Consider the following 22,962-nt stretch of genomic DNA (forward strand, 5'->3'; position numbering starts at 1 on the left):
CTCCACCTGCTGCTTTCATGCTCTTGGGCGTTACAGAGGCATAACAAAGCACAGGGAAATAATTTGTAACAGTGGTGGTGTGGAAGAGACTGGAAATCAATACCCAGCACATTCATCCATCACAAAATGAGCTTTACTGTTGGGAAACAGATACATTCTATTAGAGCGCGATAGATGTGGAATAATCTCTTTTTTCTTCAATATAGCAAGCGAGGGTTAAAAAAAAAAAAAAATTAATAGATCCTAGTTCTACCAGAGCCATAGCCTGCAATGTAGTCAGAGCATGCCAAAACGCCAGTATCGATAGTCTTTAGAAGGCAGAATCCAAGATCCAGCTTCAGGCATTGTGCGTCTCTTACCTTCAAACTAACATGACTTGTCTCACTGGTCTCCAGAGGCAAGATTTCCTCCGGCGGTATATGGGACCATTTCTTCCTCCGACGCTCATTATCTCTCCTGTACTTCCTGCAAAACGAGTGAACTCATTCAGAATATCCTCCCAGTGAACCGAAACACACAACAGGATTAGGACAGGGAAGCTTCCAGTGTTGGGATGACACAAGGATGGAGTGTTGAGTGGGCAAGGCTTGAGCACAAGCCCTGTGGCTCTTGTACAGTTTTCCAGTTTGGGGCTACTCTAATTCCTCTAGCTTTGGGAAAGCCTAAATGCTCATTCAATTCCAGAGATGTGGCAGAAGAACAGAACAGATTTAGCAGAACAACTGCTAGGCAATTGCCAGAGTCTCAAGGGAGGTCAGAACAATTTAAAGCACAAAGGACTGTCTGGATTTTATATAGTCTTCTCCTCTTTGTTATTGAATGTACTCTGAAGGAAGGTCCCACAATCAAGTGCAAGCCAAAGGAAGTCCTGGCATCAATGCTGGATGGTAAGAACTGGTGTGAATACAATGCCAGGACAGGAAGTAACAACAGTGTTGAGATGAGATGCCTTTTTGTGTGTGTCCCTCATATTCTGCACATTTTGTAAAAATGAGGGAAGAGCCATTGGAACAGGGAGGAACAGGGAGAAGGAAACTACTGTCTCCCAGGGAGACTTCTACTTCTCCCTTGATTATTAACCTGACATAACAACGCCATGGATGCAAATCCTACTTGGCATATACTAAAGAGTTCACACTGAGGGCAGCCACCCAGGTATGTAAGGTAAGATAATGAATGGCTCTTCAAGGAGAGATCAAAGGCATTGCCCTAGGAGGAAAACTGTTCAAGCACAAACAGAGAGCCAAAGGGGTTGGTACCTTAGAATCAACAAAGAGATGATCAGAACCAGAATCACAATTCCTGTGAGTGTGAAGACAGCAATGGTCAAGACGTGTGGGCCTGCAGAAAAGAAAAATTGAAAAATAAACAACTTGACAGAGGACACTGAGAAACAATATTATATTTAAGAAATTACCCTCACCCGCGCATGTGCAAGTCACAGTTGCTGAGCAGGGATATTCTTTGGTCACATCCAAATTGAGAGGCTTTGGTAAAGTCCAGCACTGCCTAGAGATAACAAGTGCCTGCCTCTCACTGCGGGATGAAGCATGACCCAAAGCAGTGCAGTCTTACCTCCCCACCTGAGGCATGGGCGCTCTGTAGGGACACCAAGGTGGGAGATGAATTTAACAGCACTAAATCTCACATCAGCTCAGCAGGAGAGTTTTCAGGTGTCCTCCTCTTTAAAAACAGTTTAGGATAGTCCAGGAATAAACCTGACTTTTCTTAGTAACCACATTTTAGAAAATGAAGCAGACAAATTTCTCCTTTCAGTGACTTCTTAAGAGTCGATGGTGGAGGCAAACCTTAGGTACAAATCTCCATGGGATAGGGATGTAGATGGGGAAAGCAGTTGACCATTTGTAATCAGAGTCACTGGCAGGCAGGAAACATTGTTTGCCCCCAGTAAACTCAGGGCTTAATGCAAAATTGGCTCTTCATTGACTTCTTTGGAATAGGCTTTCTCTGAACTGGGGAACAAAGGTTTGGTCCCTATGGCTTTTATCATTAAACCCAATACTCAGTGATGACTTTCTGATTCAAGGTTTATAACATATGTATTTTCCTTTCCAGTCCTGCTGGGTACCCTCCCAGTGAGAAGGACACACCTCTTCGACAGTGAATTTTCCACAACTACCCATACCTATGTCACTCAGAATCTTTACTGATATAAGTTGCTTCAGGATAGGATACACCTGAAGATCACAGCTTCCACTCAGAATTTCAGCTGATACAGAGTACAGCCACTTATGGATTTGAAAGGCATTTCTCAAAGAACTTGTTATTCTGGAAGAGGTCAAAATGAAAATCATGGTACAGCTTTTAACATACACAAACTTTTTAACATGTTGCACCTGGGTTCTCCCCTTATTGGCCCAATTGTTTAAAGTGATGCTGTAGTTGTAGACAGAGCTTTGGAGACTCTGAACTCATTTCTGAACATGTCTGCAGACACTGTGTTGGGATGACAAGTGGTACTGAGTGGACTCTACTTTTCAATATGAAATTCATATGCTATAGAGGGAAATTAATCTGGTGCAGCACAAACCTGCCAGATTAGTGTCCTCGGAAGCTGCCAGGTGCCAAACAATTTGAAAATCAGGCTGCTCAGGCATCTGAGGACTTAGACACAAAATCACAGAGCACACAAAGGTCCTACTCCTGAGCAGACAAGCAGAACTGTTGAGGCTGGGAAGTGATTATTTAAGGTTGTCATTTTGATTGTCTTAATGTCGAAAAGCGAACTGATACCTGTCTTGGGTCAGTTCTTGAAACTCAGGGGTACTGGGAAAGAAAGTTGTGGCCACCAACTTCCTTTGAAGAGCAGCAGGCCATTAGTGCAGAGCTTCGTGTGGTGGCCACGCGTCTAGAGCGTACCTGCTCTACTGAGCAAGTGTCTCAGGCAAAGAAGGCAGAGGAGAATCTAGTTTCGCAGATTGCCATGTTAGTTCTGGATAGTAAAATAGCTGCGCTACTCAACCTTCCTGAGGCTAATGCACTTCTGCATGTGCCCAGAAAAAGAAATAAAGGCACGCAGGAAAACAATAAAGTGTAAAAATGAATAAACAAATACAAAGCAGCAATAGACACACTAGCTGCCTCCAGAATCAAACACCAGCTGGGCAGGGATTTTGAACATGCCAATGTAAGTGTCTGCATCTGACATAGAATTGAGTTTAGGAACTCTGGATCTTGGACCCAGCTTTCTGGCTTTTATTTTTACTCTGTGTAGCACATCTCCTCACCTTCTTTCTGTGTGCTCATCTCAGCATCAGTTTCAGGGCCTCCTAGTAACTTACTATTCATCTGCTCTCCGTTGAAAACTGTTAGTACTAGGCTTCCCTCCACCAAGGAAGGACATTAAGTTACTGCTATAAAACGACATATACATGAGAATGTGCAAAGCCATTTCCTACGAATTCTGTAAAACTTAAGCTTTGTGAATAGTGGCTTGCAGCTTAACAATCAGCTGATTGAAGTTGCCCAGGGAAGTGCTGTGGGTCCGCAACTTCCCGTTCCTGAGGCTCTGCTACCACCTCCTGGATCTTGGTATCATAACACACAAAGGGAGAGTGCATCACAAATTAATTGTCTTCAGTTCTTCTGGAACCAGAAACGTTTGTGTATTGAAGGCTGACCTTATCCGTGTTTAGAGTGAGGGTTCAAACTTTCTGAATAATGGAAAAATGTGGATGAAGCCCCTTTTTTTAAGGAATGCCAGGAGGAAAGAGGCTAGCAGAACTGAGTTGACTGTTCTCAATTACAGCTTAGGAAGGATCAGGGCTCTGGTTGTTGCGTTTGTTCACCTCCTGGAGGAAAAAACGTATTTTTGGTTGGAAAGTTTTGACTGGCTTTGTCCATACTTAAAATTACTTAAACTTTGGCAGTAAAAAGTTGCCATTTGTGGGAATATATTTTTTTACAATCACACTGAAGGAGGGCTTATTTTTTAAAAAATGTGAAAACAAATAATCAAGTGCCTGTGGGAGGTGGTTTTAGCTTGGCCACAAAGTCAGGCCTTCGTTAAACATTGAATGTTAAGTTACTAGTTTGTAGCCACTGGCTTTCTGCAATTCCCAAACATTTTTCTTTTGGCCTTGTACAGCAGCTTCAAACAAGGATGTATTCAGGGGAATCTTTAGAAGATTCAGAGATCATCTGACAACACAACGTGCTGTGGAGACCAAGGGATGAATGAGAATAGGACTGGAGCAACACTGAGAAGGTTGGGACCAAGCAGCAAGCCCTAATTTGAAGCCATCTGATTTACTTTACTGAGGAATAAAAGTGTTTGAATTCATCCACCACCTTACTGTGAATGAACTTTTAGTTATCAGAATGTCCTCGTTCCTCCAGTTATTGGTTTGCATTGTAATATTCCCTAGAGGAGGTAAGCAGTACGGAAAACTAATGGAGGCCTTTAGCAGAGACCGTTAACAGCAGCACCTTTGGACACTCACAGATGAGAATGACTCAGGTGAAAACTAACCCACTGTTCACTAACCCCTGCAACCATCGCCACTGCAATAATTTTTATCCTGCATATCATACCCTGAAGAATACACCTTTCCATTGCCACTCACCATGTGGCGGCAGCCTACCTGGGGAAACAATCCCATTCTGCTCAGGCTGGCAAGGCTGTACTCTGCTATGCTGAATTACAAGGGGATTCAACTGTTCTACCCAGGAGTCACCAAAACCTCAAAATAAAAGGTGGTGGTGATTTCTGGGATTTCAGATTTAAAGTTTGAGTGGAGCTAGAGTAATAACCTAGTTTCCCATTTTCTTTCTGCAAGGAGCCAGCTCATCTAAGAGACCCCTCCAGAGAAGCACCCTGAACCTGCACAGTGCTGTGTCCTCTCCCCAGCTCCTTGCAACAAGGATAAAGGGGCAAGCAGAAGCCTCCATGCTGCATCAGCGATACAAAAATACAGAGTCAGATAACTTATCATAACCTTAACTCTGCTGCCTTTCCTGAACAGCCTCTCAAACAATTCACACCACCACCATCTTCTAGTGAAGGTTTTATGTTTGGGAGCTAGCTGTCTCTTCCGAAACATGCCATGGTATTCCCCACAATCATTGGCACCGTATGGAGGCTATGAAAGACTTAGTAACACCTAAACAGAAATGCAGGTTTAGAATTGGGCTGGATGCAGAGAACATGAGGGGCTGGAGCGGGGGAAGGAAAGATGCTGTTCTGCTCCCAGCTCCTGGCATCGCCGGCTGGGGACAGTGTGAAGGTAATGTGCTGGATTGCACAGCAGGTAGATTTTTAGGACTGTGCGACTTATCTTCAAGGAAGAGGTAGGTTTAATGGGTGTCTCACCAGTGCCTGGAATATCACTGGGCAGCTTGTGGTTCTTCCAGATAAAATCTGGACTGGAAGTCATCACGTGCGTCTTGTTATTGTGAGTGTTGAAATGCAGAAGAGTTCCAAACTATGGGTGTAGAAGGGAAGAAATGCAGTCAGCAGCTGTCCTCTCCCTCTTTTGTCCCTTGCTTCAAACTACCCTGAATAAATGTATTGCCCAAACTCAAAGTAATTCTTGCTCTTTCTGCTACAGTGGTGCATGCCTCGGCTTAGCCATATGTTTGGCTGCCATATTCTTCCTCATTCCCCCCCTCTCTCTGAAAAGAAATGTATCAGTCCCACAAAATACCAGCTGCACTTCATTTACTGAATCACCAGATGACATCGATCTTGTCAGTCTCCAGCACGCCTCTCATGACCCTCTCCTGGCACGCACAACATGCCTTGGCATGCCACCACTTCTGCTGTAGTTATTTTCATCATTCTTATGCAATAGTACAGGGTATTTTGTTTCTCCCTTCACACATAAGATTGAACAGTTGCTCCCTGGACATACGTACATGATTTTCAGTCTGTGACGTGTACAGCAGGGACAAAGTGGAATCAATGTCTCCAAATTCATCTAGAGTCACAGGACCCAGTACACCTGTGGACACAAGGGATTAGTCAGAGGGCTTGCCATCTCAGAAACACAAATACCTGTCAGAAAGGATGGGATAAATAAAAGGATTTCTGATGCTCGGGATATTTTTCTTCTTCATGTACACACTAGAAAACACATCAGGTTGGTGTGGTGCTACTTCTCCCTTAATGGCACACTACATTTTCTCTACAAAATCCAATAAAAGGTGTTGAACTGACTGCACTGAAGAGGAAAGTCTCCCTCTAGCTATAGAAAAATATATTTGTCAGGTTTCTTCAGCATACCAAGAATGTCAGAGTAACCTCCCTTGAAGGGACCATTTTAGAGGTGAGAAAGGAAATTGCCAGTTTCCACCTGCAGTTTGAATCTATCAGCAAGAAAGGAAATACAGGGATACTTCATTCCTCTTGCTCTTTTGAGAGCTACCTGTTTAGCTCTAATAATATTATTTTAACTAACTAACATCTTTTTCCCTTTAACCTCCTGCCTCTTTATGTCAGCAAATGTGCAGATTGAGAAATTGCCTATGTAGCACATTCCAAGGATTTTAAGGTGGAACTTCCTAAGTCCCTCAGCATGGCTTGACTTTGCTCTCATGAAGCCAGTCATTTCAACAAGAGCACAAGCTTAGCCAATACCCACCACTCCTAAAAGTCTCACCTTCACTTTTTCCCTTTTCTCAGGAGGGTCTTTTTGATCAGCTTCAGATTGCTCTCTTGCTGCCATTGCTGATGACTTATTTTATTTTTCCTAAAGTTCAGCATCATCATTATTTTAGTTCAGGAACTACCTTCTCCCTTTTCACCTCAAAAACTGATGCTTAGTTTTTCATGGCCCACCTTCTTAATATCAAAATAATTATGATATGAACTCCCTACTCTACCAGCCTCCAGCACAAGAAAGAATGACGGTGGTTCAAGACCTTTCACTTTTAGGATTATTTTTTTAAACGAAACCTAGAACTAATGTGGAGCATTACAGTGCAAGATTTATTTTGGATAACTAAGGAAGTTTGTGCAACTTACCTTTCAAATTTAGAGTAAAACTGAAGAGATGAGTTTACTCATATTCTGTCTCCGGGAGGAATTAGTAAACTCCATTTTGCTAGGTTTGGGATACCATGGTTAAAGCAAAAATAAACCCAAAACCTCTTAGGCCATATTAGGAAAATCTGGGAAACTTCCACACACATGTTTGCTGAAGGCAGGTAAGACATAAACACAAAGCTTTGAGTCGTCATTTTGGTTGGGACAGATCTCTGATGTGAAATGACAGCTGGGACTTTGCCCTTAGAGAGGTAGTGTTGTCACTTCTTTGTGTCAGTCTGGCCTCTGTCTTTTCCTAATGATTGAATTCTGTGATTTTAAGCCTGTGGCCTACCAAAGCCCACTGATGCTAGACAATCTGTGAGAAGAACAAGAAAGTTGGCTAATAAGAGCCAACCCATTGCCAGCTGGCTTACAGTCACACTGCAGGCACCCAGGCCTACACTGGCTTTGTAAACTGGGAAAAGGTTGAAACTACTTCATTAAAGGTTAGCTAAGTGGGCTTCGGAGTCATTTTGAACATCAATCATATTTCATAAGAACTGGCCTGAAGTCAAGGCTAGACATTTAGAGGAAATCTTCAAAATGCCGCTGTCGCAAATTAACAACCTGAATGCCAGGTTGCCGCTGAAGGAAGAGTGGAGTCTGAAACCCACCTATATGCTTCACTCTTCCAGCTCCTTTCTCATTCTCCAAATAGTCTCCCTATAGGGAGTTCAGCTCTTTATCAAAAGAATGACAACAGCTTCAGGTCCTTGTCCCTGTCCTCCACCTCTGCTGGCTGGGAAGCTCTGAATCTCCTCCAGCAATTTTCTTTAAATATGTTTTGTACTTCAAAGCAGCAGGAAAAACGCAACAGCCCAGAAAGAAGTCTGGTCCTCAGACAGTCTGTGGTAATTGCAATGTTTCAAACCATCACCATTTTGACTTTCTACCTCCTCTATGTTGCATGCACTGAGATGATTCTGCACGACTGCTATGTAGTGCTTCTGCTAATAGTGAAGATAACACCCTCAGGAAAAATGATAGAAAAAGAAAAAAGAGTGGGAATAAAACTCATTGAAGGGCTTGGACTTGTTTAGTGTAGAAGAGACTTGTCCTAAGAATGCTTAAAAACAAACTTCTTTCCCCTCATGAATTTAGTGAACCCTACACAGGACTGTATTTCTTTTACCTTCAAAAGTGATACTTCGGAATTCATCGATGAAACTGGGACGTGACACTGGGCTCTGGGAGGAGAGACATTTCTTCAGAATATGTCCAAATAGCAAGACTGCATTAAAATAGCCAACAAAAAAGTCATCTTCCATCTAGAACAGGAGAAAAAGAAATATGGGAATTTGAGAGTTCATGATTCTGCCTTAAAGCTACAGTATCTTTGATGGTGTCCATTTGTCAAAAATTCCAGCATGGAGACCAGAATCTGTTGAACACAGAGTTGAGTAGATGAGAAATGCCACATCAACATATTGGAAAAATAAAGGTAAACAAAATATATTTTTGTATATATGAAGACAGGAACGTGTTGAAAACTTCCAAGAGGCCAGTGTAAAGCTCTGTCATGCTGATCCTGGCACAAAGGATTCAAGAAATCCTACATTGTATGTTCTGGGCAGGTCTGCTCAGCGGGATCCAAAGCCCCTGCCTTTGGATTAGACTTTCTGCGCAGATAATCCAGTGTGGTGCCAGCAAGTCTGGGCTTCCAGATGGCCACAGCTCAGGGGCAAGGAGCTACGCCAGAATTTCCAGCAGCCTTTCATAGAGCTGGCACCCAAAAAGCATTGAGCCCAGGCTGGGCCCTGTAAATCCAGCCAGAAGCTTCAGGCTGCCGGCTGGAGAGCTGAAGCTCAAAGGCACAAGTCCTGGGAGGAACTCTGCATGTAGAGTCTGGTTCCTGGGCAGATGGCAGGAGTATCAGTTTCACTAAGCAGATACAGGGTTTGCATAGTTTCTGCTTTTCAGGAAATTAAAAAAATACACATTTCCTACAGAAAAAAAAAAAAAAGTTCCTGCTTTTGAAGTTTAACTGGAAAGCCCCTGGACAGAAACAGCAATGGTTGCCACTGCTTATACACACCTGCACACAAAAATCAGTCAACAATTATTAGTTCTGAACTTTCCATGCTCACATCTCGACTACACCTATAGATCTTCCTTCAGTGATGCCTTACAGCTACATATAAAATCGTCAGTCACTGAGAAGTGGAGTCAGAAGGCTATGTATCTATAAGTCTCCCTCATGCCCCATGAACATGACACCTGCAGACCAAATTAAAAGCTTGAGTTGAATTTCACAAAGCAGGAATATGAGAGCCTGGGTGTTTGCTTTATGATTTTATATTTTTGCATAATCACAGCAGGACAAAATATCATCCTGCGATAACGTAAGAAAATATCAGGACAGAAGCATGATGGGGGATGATTACAGCTGTGGTTTTAGTTTTCATTTCCTAGTGCGTGAACATGAACAAACTGAATGCAATAATCAGATATAAAATAGTGTGGTTACCAGGACAGCATCCTCAGGCGTTACAGCATTCGAGCTGTAATTGCGTGAAGCTGGTGGCAGAGTCAGGACAAGTACATTCCGCATGTGGTGGGCTGAGCCGTTGTTCCTGAAGTACGTGTTACTGCAAAGCAAAGCACAAGAACCCCACGGACAATCAGCAACAGGGACAGCGGTAACTGTGACAGAATCACTCTCCTCGGCAGCACTGTTATTTAACAGGTTAAAACAGTAGTTCTAAATATAAAATTTCATCAGGGACAAAACTCCTTATGTTGTTCATTCCCTGATGCCAGCTTCCGTGCTTAACTACATTACAAGGTAATATCAAACAGATCTAGCAATCTGAAACTCAAAGGTTGCAGTTAATTATTGTTATTATTGTAACTTTGGTTTCTGTTCCGTTTATTTCCTCTTCTTTCAAGCAGGAGTTTATTAAAACTAAGTCTCTTCTTGGAATCCACAGTACTGCAATCTGTGGTTTCTTCATGTTATTGTGCATGTTTCTGACCTCTTCTGCACTCTTTTGTATGTTCGCATGTCCTCTAATTTTGGTATTTCCTGCTAGAATTGAGCATGACAGGATTTGTAATAAAAGCATTTAACAGGATGGCATGAAACAATCGGAGAGGTGCAGAGAGCGGCTGACTGATTTGTTTAATTCATTGAGCTAGGAAAATGAGAGGAAACTAGTGAACTTGAAAACTATGCTAAAACAAGCAGAAAAGGTGGTAGCTTTCAGGTATCTTTGGTTTCATGACCCTAACAGGACATCTGGAAGTGCTTCGCAGACTGGCAGCCACAGGATTCAAATGTTACAGAGGAATTTAGCAATAGATACTAGTGTTAAATGGCAGCATCTGCCACTGCTATAGCTAGATTGATTAAAAGAAATATTGTATGAGCCTTCTCTCATTATTCATGTTTGATAGTCCTTTTATTTTTTCAGTCAGTACTGTATTAAGAATTTTTGGAGACCACAGCCTCCACTCCATGGCCATCAGATGGGATCCTGACACCAGAACCCTGTCTCTGCCTTTCCCCGAACCTTCTGACTTTTACATTGCAATTTTCACCCTGAAGAATTTCAAAGCGCTTTTGATTCAGGCTTGGACTGAACTAGCCAGGTGAAAAGGAAATTTCATTAGACTTCACCAGACTGGATAATCCTACAGCATCCCACCTCCCCTGAGGGAGGCTTAAACACTGTGTTTGTGTCCTGGCTGCCGGAGGGCTCAGACCTGAGCGAAATTTAAATCCATCACTCTGTCTGAGGGACTCTGTCTGACTTGTCCACGTAGGAGAAGCATGGCACCTTGCCTACTGTCTTCTTCTACAGCTGGAGTTCTGATCTAACACATGTGTCTGTATTTCGTTCCTGTTTTAAAAAGGAGAACATGATTTGAGATACTCAGCAAAATCAGGGGTATGTAGCAAATTTAAGGAGGGCAGCATATAAAATGGGCTGAGGCAGCTGGGTCTACCAGAAGGATGTCACAGCAGAGAAGCCCCTACTTGTCCTCACCTATTGTGAGGCAACAATTACACACGCAACACCAGTAAGTAGAAGCACTCACATACGTAGTCCCCATTGTGCATTTGCAAAGAAACAGGAACTGTGGCCAGTCGCCTCAAGAAAAGCAACTGGGGATTCCTAGTGCCTGGATAAAGTGTTGAAAAGTCTAAAGCTTTTAGAGGCACTTCTGAGAAATATATGTGGTGAACTTGAAAGTGTACAGGACAGAGAAGATCCTGAGCCATACGTTCCAGTTTGGACCTAAAGGTTAAATAACTGAAATCATTAATCCAAAGTGCCTCAGCCCTACCCTGTCAAGGTCAGCCTTGGACATGAGGGCTGAGAAGTCCCACAGGCCCTGGAAGTTCATGGATTCTTTTGCTACATCAACAGTGAAATAAGGTCAAGACACAGGCAGGTACATTTGCCTTGTGATGGTCCATACCATTAAGCTGCCAGCACAGTCCCAGGCATGGTTTTGGTCTGGGCCAACTAGCTTTGTCCCAGGCTGTGACTTGGCTACGGTGACTGGAGCCATTCCAAAAAGGCAGTTTGAGCGTTTACACTTACACTTAGCCATACGGACGTGAGCTGTGCTCTGTCACTTAGGCTTAGGACCAGAGATCAGCTCTCAGCCCTTGTATACAGACAAAGCTTTTGAGGCTGCCATTGATCAGGCCAGTTTATATCAGTCCTCATCTATAAAGATTTTGTAATTAGTAATATAAAGATGAAATCAAACAACAGAAAACTTAGCTTGTATTCTAAGAAACGTCTCCGAAAAGTTAGATTTATGTAGTTATGAAGATGTTGAAGAGATGGTTATAAAGCGGAAGAGTTATGAAGTGGAAGAGACAGTTGTACCACTCTTAAATCATTTAAAAATTGAATAAATGGAGCCTAGAAAAATATACTGTAAGCCACATTTACATGATTCTCTGGTTGGGCAGAGTATATGAAAACTGTACAATATCTCATATGAACAGCTCGTGACCATTCTGACTTTGGACTCTGTGGTTCTCTCATGGCTTCCTCCACTGAGGAGTCCACAGGATGACATTAACCCTGCCTGCTCTGTCACTGCCTTAGAAAAGTGTTATGTGAACTAAAGGGGATGATGTAGAGGATGTGCCATGAATCAAACACTATGCAGCTTAGATAAATGGCAAAACATGAGGAAAGACAGCAACGGAAAACATTTTGTGACAGAGCATTTCTTCAACAAAACAGTTCCACTCAGACTATTTCCATTGTCTCCGTCCTTCAGCAAACTGCAGAGAAAAGAGGAAAAGCAAAGGTAATACTTTACTTGAAGAGATCTATCAGGATGATAACAATGTCCTTCTCCATTTCCTCCGTCCCTAGGTCTTTCCTGAGGTCAGCTGGAGAGCCACACATGATGATCACTACAGATTGGGCAAAAATGGAGACAGATTGGTGAAAGGTGCAGAGAAGAGGACATTTGCCGACTCCCCTGTGCTTGAGTAGATGGCAGTAGAGCAATGCTGGGCCAAAGCATATCACCTGTGCTCTGCTGGGACCCAGGCGCAGAGCTACAGCCTCCCTGCAGTAAGACCGGCATATTTGAGGGAAAGTGGTAAAAGGTGCCTCAACGCCTGCACCATTTTCCATCTGATTGCACCAGAGCACTACCATTATCTCTCGCAAATAAGTATTAGCAGTTCTGATGCCATAAGGGCTACTGAATATGAACATTTCTAAGTTAAATGGCATTCAAGTAATAGTTTCACTGGCTTACTTATTACTCTCACCCTCACTTGGCCTGCTGGTGCCAGGTGCTTAGTCTTAGGAGAAGATGAGGCATTTACTCATGCATTTTTCTAGTTTAGATGGATCACTTCCAGAAGAAGTGCCCCTTGATGGCACAAATGAGGCCCGTATATGTACTAGGGCTGCAAATACAGGAATGGTAGAGAGCTGAGTATTGTAGTATCCAAGGCCCTTCTTGGGAGTTGTGATTCCTGGATTTCTGAATCTTTCACAAAATGCCTAAATGGGATAATTCACCCCAAAAGCTCTCTGGAACCAGGATGTTCCCCCATAGTTTATGGGGATGGAAAAAGGAACTTTGTGCCATTTTACGTTTGCATCCATGTGAAATGGTATGTCTGCGTTTCTCCACCATTTCTGTGGAAAGACTGTCCCTAAAACGTAACTAAGGGGTAGGTCTGATTTCCTGGAAAAAGCAACTTACCTGCAGGGGAGAGTGCACCCTCAGCCCCCCCTTACCATTGCTTTTCCGACTTGGATTTTTCACAGTTTTTTTAAGCTGCTCCGGAGTCCTTAAAATCTCCTTGAACTTAAGTGTTTCGGAAAAGTGTGTGATTCCAGCCTCTAGCGCATTCATGTACCTGACACAAGGGAGCACAGATATTGTCAGAAAATTGCTATCTCCTCACATTCTCCTAATTAAGCCCAAATGTGAGGTAGGCTGTTTACGGCACACGAGAGTGTTTGTAAGGCGGTACGGAACATTTTTTTCTGCAGCAATAGAAGAGAGAAAATCAATGCAGGGGATGAAAGACTTAGAAGTGTTTGGAAAGTAACCCAGAGGTATTTGAGCCTGGTTGTACAAAGGGTGGGTTTGGAGAATACAATGAAGTAATAAGACATTAACAATTAAGAAAAGAAATGAGGGATCTGGGGAAATTACAGTGAGATTAACTGAGAGGCAGAGCCAGGAAGCTCTGCTGTTTTAAGACATCAGTGGTAATCTTAGAAGACACGTGAAGGTTCAGAGGAGTAAATGGGAGCTGCAGAAAGAACTGACACAAAAAACACACGTGTACCTGTCTGTGAGAGAAGCGAAGGAAGGAAAGTAACAACAAAAAACTCCTATATGAATCAGTTAAAACTTGAAGGGTAAAAATGAGTACAGCAAAAAAAACCCTAAAAAAGTGAGTAAAAGCTAGATAAAAGATTAAGCAAAACCAGGCAACTCCTAAATCCTATTCTTGCCTCAACATGTTGTATCTGAGGAGAGACATTCTGTTTGAAATAAAGTGAATGCAGAGGGAAAACCAAAAGAAGACTCTTTGTTTTCAAACTGTTTAACTTTTGGTCTAGCAACACTGAGATCCCAGTCCTATAAACTACTAAATATCTTTTGCTTCCCATTTTTTTTCAGGAACACAATCATTAACCATGTATGTACAGGAACATATGCATAGTTGAGACATGACCTGATTTTGCTGTCACTGTGGGTATTCACTTATTTTTATGCATATATAGGAAAAACAATTATCCCATGCAGTATAACTTGTGCTTTAGCAAAAGCGGATTTTTTAAATTGGACAGTTCAAAAACCTTCAAGCTGACAGTTTCTATTAAAGCAGAATGAGACCCTTTTTTGCAACTACAGTAGGATGAAAAATGGGCAGAGATACAAAATTAATTTTAATTTTTTTTGTTAATTCAACAATAAAGAAAAAGAGCTTGAACAATTCTGAAGTCATAAAGAAGGCCCTGAACAGAAGTATTAATAAAGACAAAATGAGAAACATTTGAGAAATAACTTACATGCATTGACTTCCCTGACAGGTATGAAACCTGCAGAATTAAAGGGATTTAGCCAAAATGTGGGTAGTGCATTGGCAATTATAGTGCAAACATGGAGAAACAGGGGTTGTAGTAAGAGGTAAACAAAGCGCACTGATGTTTCAAAGCATCAAAGACAGGTAATCATAGCAATCACATGATGTGATCAAATTGCTATCTATACTGAAAAAGGAGGAAACAATAAAAGTCCCTAAATATCTACAAAACAGTGAGTTGGAGAGAAGGTTTTAGGGCCCTTAATTCAGAAAAAAAGATTAAATTCTGTATACAAAAGATTATGTAAGTAGATTCTTATATCACTCTGAAGCAAATACAGTCATAAATTTTGCTTAAAATTCTGCAAGTTCCTCAGGTTATGGATCGGAAAAATAAATAATGGTTATTTCCATGAATTCTTGTCTGCCTTTGACCTCCATTTATAAAATTAGTAGGTGAAATTAGATAATTTTTTTTAATTAATCAGCATTTTATGTCCCAAAATTGGAAAAAAGGAGCATAGAAACATTCACATGAGCTGAAAATTAAATAAGAGTCAATAATAGAAGAGTAACAATAAATATCAGTATATTAAAGAGTCTATTTGACTAAAAACAGGCTTTGATTTTAGGCATGGAGAAAGCCCAGCATTCTTGAGAATTAATCACAGGCTGATGTTTCAGCTCACGAAGTGTTAACTGTCTCCTTTGCTCCAAACTGGTGAGAGCATAGCTTAAACTCTGCAATCATTGGAGGTCTTTTTTGTTCAAAGACAGATACAGTTTGAATTTTGGAAATGTTTTAGTGGAACAACAGTGCCCACAGATTGAAGCCATTAATGTGGAGAAACATTACAAGAGGCTGATAAGCCCCCTGACCCAAAAAGACGTCTATGGAGAGTCCAATGGAGGAGCCTCTCGTGCCACGCTATTTACATCAAGGATGCTGTAAACAGGTATTTCCAGCAGGGACAGCACCTGGGCTGTGCTGTCCACAGGAAAAGCCAAGGCTGGAGAATACTTAGAAGTAGACTAAATGAAACATTCAGATATGCAGTACAACTAAAAGGTATAATTCATCTTTTCCTTCTCTCATTTCTTGGTAGCTGTAAGGCACCTCCCGAAACATAGGACTCGAAGGACAGCTTGTAAGAACCATGTCCGAGGATGGAGATGGAGTTTATCAACAGCCGGGTCAGAGGTGGATCCGGATCTTACCAGAAGCATGCCTCCGAGTTGTCATTCCTCTTGTAAATGTAGGCAGATTCCCAGGTTGTGGTTTTGAATGGCAGATGAGATTCTTGCCAAAAATAATAGAAGAATCCATTCAATTTCCTGGCTGGGGTCAGAAGGCGGGTTAGGAATACTTTGTAGTCACAGGACAGTCCAAAACTCCCTACAGAGATCAGAGGCATGCTCAGTATTGTTTCAACTCTGAAGGGAGAGACAAGAGGACAAGTCTGAATGGAATGCTGTCACACCAAAGCAGCTACCACATGATTTCCATCCTCAGCTCCCTCTCCTCTGGTGCCCTGCATTAGTTTAACAGCAATTTGAACCTGAAACAGAAGGCTCCTCAAGTACACAAGCAGATTTCAAGTCAGTATTGGCACTGAAAAGCCCTGTTGAACTGGCCCAGGCAGCTTCTCTCACTGCCCCCAGTTCCCCGTGCCCTTTTGGGTACCGTGCACCATTTCAGCCCAAGGGCTGTGACAGGAGTCCGAAGGCTCAAGGACCCGTCCGATTCTGCTCCCTGGCTGCCATTAACATGGGATGGATTTGATCTCTTTACTGGGGCAGGGCTGGAGGGTGACAGTTTTTTGCCACCAAAAAAGCTGCACTCTTACAACTCAAAGGAAAAGTCTTTTAGTTTCACTATGGCATATTTTAGGAGCTGTACAACAACAGCAGTCAGGGGAAAAAACTAAGGCAACCCTCTGCTGGCAGGGCATTTGTAAACTGCTGTAAAGTAAGGCATTCGTTCTGACTTGCAAAGCTATTGCACCTTGGGCAAAAGCCAGCTGCCTGTTCGTTAGTGTTCTGCATTGCTTTGCATAAACTTCCACTATTCATACTTTTTACTGATTTAACTGTGTCAGAGTCTGAGGAAAAGACTTTGGCATCATTCTGGGCAGCTCCATATCCAGCAGATAGAAAAACAAACATAAACTTAGGAGGCACAATAAATAAAATGGGGTACATCATTGCATAATATTTTACCATAATCCTATACATATGTAAGACCTATTCTTTTGATTCTTCTATAAATCAATCACATGCATTCACCAGTAACTTTGTATTCCCTTCTGGTCATGCCATCAAAGAAAAGTACAGAGCTAAAAGCAGATAAATCTTGAGGTAAAAATGTCTCAATCTTCCCAGTATCTCTCAGTGAAACCAAAAGGCTACCAAAGTTTACATGGGTAACAATATGGATTTGTATGTCATGATTTATGCTAGAAGTCTGCAGATTCAGCTAACATTTTTCCTATTATCTGAGAATGAACATATCAATGAATAATATAATACAGAATAGAATCATACAGGTTCTTGTATAATACGATAGTAGAGAGACTCATTCTTCAGGAGTGCTTCTTGAGGCAGAATAGTTAGGATGAAACTGGATGCTCTAAACACTCTTCACTGAAGATCGTCGGGTTTTTTGGATCTTCTCTTGACACATGTAACTCAGGCCCCTCTCAATGACTGAACATCCACCCAGAAGGACCCCTGTTGCTGCAGTGCTCTGATGTCTGCATGCCACAAGCTAACATCTCTTTCCCGCTGCAGTTGTTGAAGAGTTAGGTCTTTTGAGACCTCAATCAATCAATTAACTTACTGTCAGCAACTAGAAGAGTCTCCCTGCTAGCAATGGGATTTCATCAATCATTTCATCAAAGAGGATTTTCTTCTCTCTACCAAACATAGTGGCTATGCATAGGAGTCTTACTGGCTCGACTGTAGACCTCAAGGTGTCTGATATATCCTAAACCCCAATGTTTCTGCTGGCTTATTGTACACAAAGCAACTTTGTTCATCAGTTGATATCTTTAACATCACAACATTAGGGGGAAGAGGCAGTACTTACGAGACCATTTGGTAGGTGGCATAAGTGCAAGCAGGTCCTATGACAACACAGCCCAGTTGGCCAGTATTCTGCAAGGGATCAGAAAGGGTCAGTAATGGGGACAGTGCAAAGGACTGGCAGAGAGAGGAGGATGGGAGAATGAGGAAAACTTTAGGATTTGAGAAGGAGTTGCGGAAGTTACCCAGCAAAAGCAAGAACAGAGCAGCAAAGGTGCAGCAGAAAGATTCAAAGAACAAACGTAGAGCAGAGGAGGGAGGAATCACAGAAAGCTAAGAAAAGGCAGAGGACAGAATAATGCCTGCGAATATGACCTTCATTAAGAGACAGAGAGCAAATGAGGATTAAAAGGATTAAAACGATGCAATTGTTACAATTGCACGCATGAAATTATACACCTCAGCAGTGCTTGCACTTGCAGAAGACTGAGGGGCTGGAATTACAAGATACTGTGTATCAGAAAAACAATTAGTTATATGCATATGAAGCCTGTATGAAAAAATATCCTTCCATGACCACCCAGTGATGCCTGACTAGTAGCTTTGTGTGTCATGAGGGACTATAGCATGTGCTCATACATTGGTAGATTTGAGAATTCACATTGGATTGACAAAGCTTCACTTAGAGGTGACAGTTACTAGACATGAGAAAATCCACCAAAACATGGCTTCTTTACAAGAAGCTTTTCCCCGCATTAGAGTATTTACATAGTTTCTCCCACGTGACTTCTGTGCTTTCTAGTGAGAAGTGAGCATTTCATCTTTGCCCTCTGGGCACAGTTCTGTATGCATTTTTTTGGTATCAGTGCCAGCCTAATAATCTCTCTGTCTGCATGTTCCCATCCTTGCGCAGCTCTCTCCTTTGTGTACTTGTATAAACTGGTGGTGAACCAGATCAGGGTCTGATCCAGTTGGAAATGGACCTTATTGCTCTGCTTGGGCTGTTTGAGTGTTTGGGTTTGTTTGGTTGTGGTTGGTTGTTGTGGGTTTTTGATAGATTGCTTTGGCTATGTGGTCACACAAAGAGCTGTGCAGATATAAAAAAAGAGGACAGCTTAAGCGTAGGAAAAGGAGCCCGAAGTGGAAGGCTGCTTTTGCTGGCAATGACACCAAGTGTCTAATGACAGCCTCTGGGAAGCATTCATAGAATCTCTCTCCAGCATTTGCCTGCTTGTCTTCACAAAATGTACAGGAACGTCTTCTCTTTGAAAACTTCACTTCCCTGTCAAATTTGTTTGGAACTTATCAACACGATCAAAAGTTAAAAAGGAAAGACAGGGACACACATACGCACACACACGCAGAAAGAAAAAAGTCTTGTCGTCTTAGGAAATCAACTTAAAGAAGCCTGCTACTCACATAAATGTCCCTGATGAGCTCCACACCTTCACAGGTGCTGGTAGGACAGCCTTTTGAGACATAGAATGGTGAGGTAAAGTTGTGGAAGGTGGCATTGACTGAAACATTTGTTCCTGTAACACAAATGTAAAAGAAAATAGCACCATGAGTTGCAAATAACCACTAATACGCTGTATCCCTCTTCTTCTGACACAGGTCTGAGCAGTCTTATGCTAGGATGTCTCCCACCAAAAAGCTGCTACAAAGTCCACCTACCATCTAACCCCCACTACCTAGGATAAGACTGTAAAATTTGCTCCAGTGTGGACTGCTGACTTCTGCCAAGCGTTAGTACTATCAGTACAAAGTACTTTTAAGGCTGGCCATTATTAGATACATTTTTTAAGGCTCTGTAGGAAGTAACTGAGAGACTACTTTCCAATAGAATTGGACAAAACCACTTCAACTAGAGGGCAGAGAGGGAATAGTTACCATTTCTTTGGAACCTCTTCTTCCTATGACATTCTAGAGAGTGACAGTAGATTAGTGATATTGAAAGGAGCGGTAAGATATCAAAAGAAACAAAGGCATCACCTGCCGTGACTCTAAATGAGGAAAAAACATACAGACTGCAGAATCTTCACACTTCAAATCATAATGTGATGAACAGATGGGGTCAAGAGGAAAATTATTTTCAGAAAGTAGAGGCTAATCCAGCCATGGGAGGAAGCAAGGGCATCCCAATTACTGCACTAGTTGGATCACTGGTCTTGTGTGATTCAGTTCAGCAATTCCCATGTTCCCAATCCCAACTGAACATTTCCAGAAACACGTGCAGGGAGAGTCTGCCCAGACACCATGAAAGGAAATATGGTTCTGCCCGTCTGTAGAGCGCTTCTGTTTTTACAGAGGGAGGTCATTATTTCTGTAAGATCTACATAAGGCGAATGGACAGGCAAGGAGCCTGTCTGAGGAGCAGTTTGCAGAAGGTCAGACGAGTAGAAAGCTGTGACACAAAGTCTGACAAGAAACCACAGCAGGAGACAGATAACCAACACCCATTGCCTTACCTGCCATCTGTAATTCATTTTGTACCCTTTTCAAGGCTTTCTCCACAGCTAGTTTCAAATTATCAGTATTTGATGGCAAGTCCGAGTAATTCATGAGCATCACATTGATCACATAACTGTTGTTGCCACACTCATTTGAACCAACTTGCTGCAGCAGCCGGAGCGAGAAAAACAAAGGCCAAAGGGCCAGACACAAAATCTGTTGCTTCATTATTACTCAGTTTAGGCCCATTGTGCGTGCTCTCTCTTTTCTTTTTCTCTTCCAGCCCTCTTTCCTTCAGATACTTTACATTGGTTTTGTTCCTGGATACGACGAAAGAGATCTCCACACTGTAGATTCGAAGACAGGCTGCACGATCCTTCTCTCAGGCACTTCCCTATCCCCCTCCCTGCCTTCACCTCTGCCCGTCCCTCCAGTCTACTAGGTGGCACTTCTGTTGGTGAAAAACTAGCAACAGCAAAACTCAGGAAAGGACAGAGGCTAAAGGTTGCTGTGAATGTTTGCTCCCGGAAAGGCTGAGGCTATAAAACTGAAACATTACCTGAAACTGTGCCTGATAAGGGCACTAACTCTTCATCACAGGGATGAGCTGAGAGAAGGAAGGGGAGAGGACAAATGAGCTGTAAAGACGACTCTTTAAAATGGAAATAAAATACAAGGTCCGTTAAAGCCTAGAGGAAAACAGATGGTTACTTCATGTTTGCGTTGCCCTACATCTCTGGTTACATTGCCACGCCATCTCTACTGGCTGGGCTCATAAATCAAGGGTATATTGTCTTCTGTGATAAGTTACCAATTTCATTGCTTTAGCTTTTACCATCGAAGCCCTTTTTGTATTGGCAAAAATGTCTGACTTTCCGTCCTCCAGACCAAATCCTATGTTTCTACTTACAGAGCAGACTCAGCACAAAGGTTTTCTGTTCGTACTCACCCAGCATCGTGCACCAAAGCACCCCAGTTCTGCCTGAGACACATTGCTCCCAGGCAGCACAGGTCTCATAGCCCATTCCCACCTTGTCAGATGGCTCCTCAAATGGGGGCCCAACATATTTATACTTTATGTCATGCAACCTCCTGCATCAGGTAGGATTAGCAAAGCTGAAGGCCACATCTCAGACCTGTGGGACCAAGGCTAAATTATAAATGGCATCACTAAAAGGCACACACTAACAGACACCACGATATTGCTCCTGGGTAGGGCTCTTGAGCTTTCCTGGGTATATTTCCTGATAATGGTCTCAGGAAGGTAGGTAGAATGAAGGGAAGACAAAAATACCACAAGCTTTCTGGATAAGTTTGGGCACAAAGGAGAACTGCAAGATAAAAGGAATCAACAGACAAATTTAAACAAAGTACTGAGTGTGATTGGTCTGAATTTGGGGTGTTTGTGCACACCTACAGCAGCTTCTTTTTTTTTCTTGTGAAACCTGGACTGAGATCATCAGATAATCAATTGGTTTACTTTTATTACCTTCCTGAAATAATTTTAAGACAAACCAGAAAAATAATCAGCAACAGTGTAAGTAATTGATTTTGGTATAAAAAAGAACTGCAATTCCATGGCTTCTTTCAAAGCCTGTATTTAAAAGGTGTTGAATACACTTCAAATATATTTGCACAGACTTTTTACATGATCCTATTTTAATACCAAATAATTATTGCTTGAATCTTTCTTATACCCAGCAACAGAGGAGACAATGAGGCAGTATTTAAGAGCAGACCTTGAACACCTCAGCATATCTAATCTAGCATTTGTAATTAGTAACACAGTAATTCTAAATTAGCAGTCTGTCATGTAAACATGTGGACTAGTATGGCTGGCTAGAAACACAGACTGAGAATGGAATATAGCTTTTCATGCTGAGATCATCTGCTCATTGCTGCCCCGTTTTATAGGTATTTACGAAGTCCTTGAAACTTATCCCATGTAAGTCAATAAGAGATTTGTCATTAACTTCAGCAGAGCAAGATTTACTTTTTATATTCTCCTCAGCCTGTCTGAGAGAAACGGTTAGCTGTTTGTGGATCATGCAAGTAGAACTGAGTATTTTACATTGCTGGTCACATAGGGAATATGTAACGGCACTTAGGTCTCCCTGATTTTGTATCTATTCATGTATTTATTTGGTTTTCATAGAATGTTAAAAACGTCCTTTAAAAAAAAAAGGTAGAATCAACTATAGCCTTGGCACAGCTTTTCTTTTTACCCTCTCCCTTACCCCCTGCTTTGACTGTACCACAGGGAGTCCCCAGTCAGAGCACGTGATAAATAAGTTGTTGACCTCTCAACTTTTTAATTACCTGGTGTGTGTAGTGTCTCAGTGTCAAGTCCCATGACGGGAGCATGCCTTGACCATCAGGTGATGTGGAGCAGGGGGGAGGGTGCAGGAGGCTCTCGCTGGGTTGAGGCAAGCGCTCCCTGGAACCATCAGAACACCACACTTTCCCTTGTACCTTGGGGCTTTGCACATCAGACACAGTTGCCTGGCAGACTGATCAGTAATATCTGCTTCATGGCATAAGAGAGACAAAAGAAAAGCTGTGGCATTGTGCTGTAAAAGTGAGAGTTACTGATGAAGGTGAGAGTGGAGAGAAGAAAAAGTAGGTGAGTGAGTCATACATGTAAAGCCCAAAATTTGATGGGCCTGCCACAAGCAAAAGGAAAAACCTCTGTATATTTGTGTTTGTTGCTGCCTGTGCCTGAGGGATCTTTAGTCCAGGGAATAGAAGAGGGGACTCCATTCATAGTGCCCTGGCTGCAGAATGAAGCTAAGCTCCCAAGGATCCCAGCCAACTTCGCCTAATTCTTTTGTAATGTCTGATCTAGCAGTCTGTAAAACCAAGAGGTTACCAGTGACAGAAACCTGCCAGACGCCTAAAAAAATCT

General features: G+C 42.3%; 1 protein-coding gene across 1 annotated transcript in view; it reads right to left on the bottom strand.

Moving 5' to 3' along the window:
- GUCY2C (guanylate cyclase 2C) overlaps positions 1 to 20,285 on the bottom strand; it is a 42,907-nt gene extending 22,622 nt beyond the window's left edge. Inside the window, exons 1-12 of the mRNA XM_074577273.1 lie at positions 20,075 to 20,285; positions 19,026 to 19,138; positions 17,671 to 17,738; positions 15,801 to 16,016; positions 13,279 to 13,400; positions 12,338 to 12,434; positions 9,516 to 9,636; positions 8,181 to 8,316; positions 5,878 to 5,963; positions 5,333 to 5,444; positions 1,260 to 1,341; positions 360 to 465 (exon numbers count right to left, since the gene is read on the bottom strand). Coding sequence (XP_074433374.1) covers positions 360 to 465; positions 1,260 to 1,341; positions 5,333 to 5,444; positions 5,878 to 5,963; positions 8,181 to 8,316; positions 9,516 to 9,636; positions 12,338 to 12,434; positions 13,279 to 13,400; positions 15,801 to 16,016; positions 17,671 to 17,738; positions 19,026 to 19,138; positions 20,075 to 20,285 — 1,470 coding nt within the window. The remainder of the gene's footprint in view (positions 1 to 359; positions 466 to 1,259; positions 1,342 to 5,332; positions 5,445 to 5,877; positions 5,964 to 8,180; positions 8,317 to 9,515; positions 9,637 to 12,337; positions 12,435 to 13,278; positions 13,401 to 15,800; positions 16,017 to 17,670; positions 17,739 to 19,025; positions 19,139 to 20,074) is intronic.
- Between the last annotated feature and the right edge of the window lie 2,677 nt (positions 20,286 to 22,962).

Source organism: Larus michahellis, chromosome 1 (genome assembly GCF_964199755.1).
Source record: "Larus michahellis chromosome 1, bLarMic1.1, whole genome shotgun sequence".
In the NCBI taxonomy this organism is placed as follows: Eukaryota; Metazoa; Chordata; class Aves; order Charadriiformes; family Laridae; genus Larus; species Larus michahellis.